The 3,059-nt window shown below is 54.6% G+C and overlaps 1 protein-coding gene across 1 annotated transcript in view; it reads left to right on the forward strand.

Moving 5' to 3' along the window:
• The window catches only part of LOC109926117 (mitogen-activated protein kinase kinase kinase kinase 3-like), a gene marked incomplete at its 3' end in the record, with an annotated part of 23,516 nt that extends 21,040 nt beyond the window's left edge, over window positions 1–2,476 (forward strand). The window contains exons 10-12 of the mRNA XM_048592350.1: window positions 633–695; window positions 1,276–1,357; window positions 2,294–2,476. Of these exons, the coding sequence (XP_048448307.1) occupies window positions 633–695; window positions 1,276–1,357; window positions 2,294–2,476 (328 nt within the window). The remainder of the gene's footprint in view (window positions 1–632; window positions 696–1,275; window positions 1,358–2,293) is intronic.
• Window positions 2,477–3,059: the final 583 nt, after the last annotated feature.

The following is a 3,059-nucleotide window of genomic DNA, read 5'->3' on the forward strand; positions in this document are numbered from 1 at the left end:
CCCACTCTGACTCAACCCATCCCATCCTAACTCAACCCATCCCACCCCAACTCAACCCATGCCACCCTGACTCAACCCATCCCACCCTGACTCAACCCATCCTACCCTAACTCAACCCATCCCACCCTAAGTCAACCCATCCCACCCTAACTCAACCCAACCTAGGGTAATGAAACCCAACGCAAATAAACTGAATTACTACTTCACACCTTCACGACCCAATTCAACATTTCCAAACTCGCCTCAACCAGCTAAACACAACTCCATCACAGTCCAGCGCAACCCAAAACTATCTCACCAAAGCGAACTCAACACAACTCAATCCAACTTGACCCAACTCAACTCAATCCAACACAGCTAAATTCAACTCGACCCAACTTGACTGAATGCAACCCAACCCAACTCAAATGAGCTCAGTCCATCTGAACTCCATCACAATTCTACTCAACTCAAACCAACCTAACCCAACTCAATTCAACACAACACATTCCAACCAAACTTTGGCCCAACTAATCCCAAACCACATCAGCGACTTGCACGCACTTCTGAATGAACTTTATTTTCAATAATTCCAAGTGCGAGAACCTATCAAGGAGTCTAAAATGTGTCTCATTCTCCTTCTGTTCCTCTAGGGCCTTGATGTTAATGTCAAAAAGTAATTTCCAACCCCCAAAACTGAAAGATAAATTAAAATGGTAAGTTTGCCTCACCGTATGTTGGGGAGTGGCAGGGGTGGAGAGGCAGGAAGTGAAGCCCACCGCTGCCGACAAGCCCCGCAGTCTCTCAACCCCGCAGTTCTGCAAAGAATCGAAGTTTGTAGAGCAACGTTGGCCTTGCTCTCAAGGTTGGCATTTGTTGAGAATACCCCCACTCGGCGCCCGTCCCACCTTGATACCCCTTGAGTGGGGACCGGAGGTGAAGTCACGATTTCAAAATAACTGACGGGGCAGGGTGGAGGTGGGAAAGTTCAGAGTCGTCCACTGGAGAGCGGGGAGGGGGGTGGGTGAACTGGAGTCACATGTGGACCCAGACATGAAAGAAGAATGACGGAGCCTCCTTCCGTCGAGAGCAGCTGGTCAACTGATGTAGCCGTCACGTTCGCCTTGCAGGGTAACCCCCACCCCCACCCCGGTCTTGGTCTAAACGAGCCACTGGTGGGGATTTGGGCCCTTAGTTCGTTCCTACACTCCCTGGCAGTGTGCGCGCACCTCCTAAAGCAGGTAAAGGAGATTGCAACCAACCCCCACTGTCACCTCCTCCTTCCTCTGCCCTCAGGTCCTCTGAGTGTCACAGCTTCATCAAGATGAGCCTGAGGAAAAATCCCAAGAAGAGGCCTACGGCCGAGAAACTGCTCCAGGTAATGGGCTTTTGTGGATAACCTTCAACGCAGGGTTGCTTTGAAGAGAAAGGAACAGCATTGAGCCAAGATGTCTGATCGAAGACATTGGAATCGGAGGAGGGGAGGTGCGGGATCCAAAACTTAAGAGATGCCAGGTCTAATCCAGGGACTGGGACTTCCCAATCCCAAATCAGGAAGCAGATGGGGTGGGCCAGGATGGAGTGTCTCAACCCCCCCATTACCTCCTCGTCCCACCAATCCAAATACCTCAAGTCGCTTGGAGAGTGGGTTTGGAGGGAGATTTACTGGAACAGGACCAGGGATGGTTCATTGAGTGCGGGGAGAGACTGGAGAAGCAGGGATCGTTCCCCACCTTTCCTGGAGCAGGGAAGGAGATTGAGCCCAGGCGTTCGGAATCGCGAAGGGGTTCGAGTCAATGAGGGAGAAACTGTCCTCAGCATCAGGAGGGTTGGTCACCAGAGAATCGAGAACAGAACCTGAGGTGGGTGGAGAGGGTTGGGAGGGGAGGGGGGCGCGGGTAGAATGTTTTATTTGAAGCAGTGGGTTGCTGTGAGCTGGGAAAGGGCAGGGGTGGGGGTTGGGTAGCAGATTCAACAGGAGCTTGCAAAAGGGGGGTGTATTTGGAAAGGAGGAATTCACAAGAGAGCTGTTTGGGAATGAGGGCTGGAATTAAATGGAGATGTCTTTCCAAGGGCTGCTCAAGACTGATGGGCTGAATGGCATCCTCCCATGCTGGAAGACTTGATGCTATGAGCCAAAGGGCCCAGGAACGTGCATTGGGCAGAGAATAGGTCCACAGGGGCTGGAGTGGGCCACTCGGCCCCTCTCCTCTGACAAATTCTGGATAGTCAACCCAATTCAGCGCAACACCCCCCAGCACGTCTTCCAAAGTAATAACCAGCTTCCAGTGACCGTGGTGTGTTTTCTTGGCAGCACCCATTTGCCAACCAGTTCCTGAGCCGGATCCAGGGGATCGAACTACTGGACAAGATGAACAATCCAGACTCCAGTGCGTCGTCGCCTGCAGACGACAGCGATTTGGAGGTAGAGTTTGCTCGGGGAAAGGGCTTCAGCTACTTAACCAAGGTTCCAGCTACAACTGCTGTACACACCCCTGTCAGTACCATCTGAGGGGTGATGGGTAGAGCCCTGACCCTGCCACCCGATTGGTCAACTTCCTGCCCCTCCGACTAAAGCCGACGGGCATGGGCACCAAAAATCACATTTCAGGAGCGGGCACTGTCGGAGGATCAGCGCTGAGGGAGTGGACACAGTCGGAGAGTCAGCGCTGAGGGAGTGGGCACTGTCGGAGGGTCAGTGCTGAGGGAGTGGGCACTGTCGGAGGGTCAGTGCTGAGGGAACGCCGCACTGTCGGAGGGTCAGTGCTGAGGGAGCGCCGCACTGTCGGGGGGTCAGTGCTGAGGGAGCGGGCACTGTCGGAGGGTCAGTGCTGAGGGAGTGGGCACTGTCGGAGGGTCAGTGCTGAGGGAGTGGGCACTGTCGGAGGGTCAGCGCTGAGGGAGCGGGCACTGTCGGAGGATCAGCGCTGAGGGAGTGGGCACTGTCGGAGGGTCAGTGCTGAAGGAGTGGGCACTGTCGGAGGGTCAGCGCTGAGGGAGCGCTGCACTGTCGGAGGGTCGGCACTGAGGGAGTGGACACAGTCGGAGGGTCAGTGCTGAGGGAGTGGGCACTGTCGGAG

Source organism: Rhincodon typus, unplaced genomic scaffold (genome assembly GCF_021869965.1).
Source record: "Rhincodon typus isolate 14 unplaced genomic scaffold, sRhiTyp1.1 hic_rhity00001058, whole genome shotgun sequence".
Taxonomy (NCBI): Eukaryota; Metazoa; Chordata; class Chondrichthyes; order Orectolobiformes; family Rhincodontidae; genus Rhincodon; species Rhincodon typus.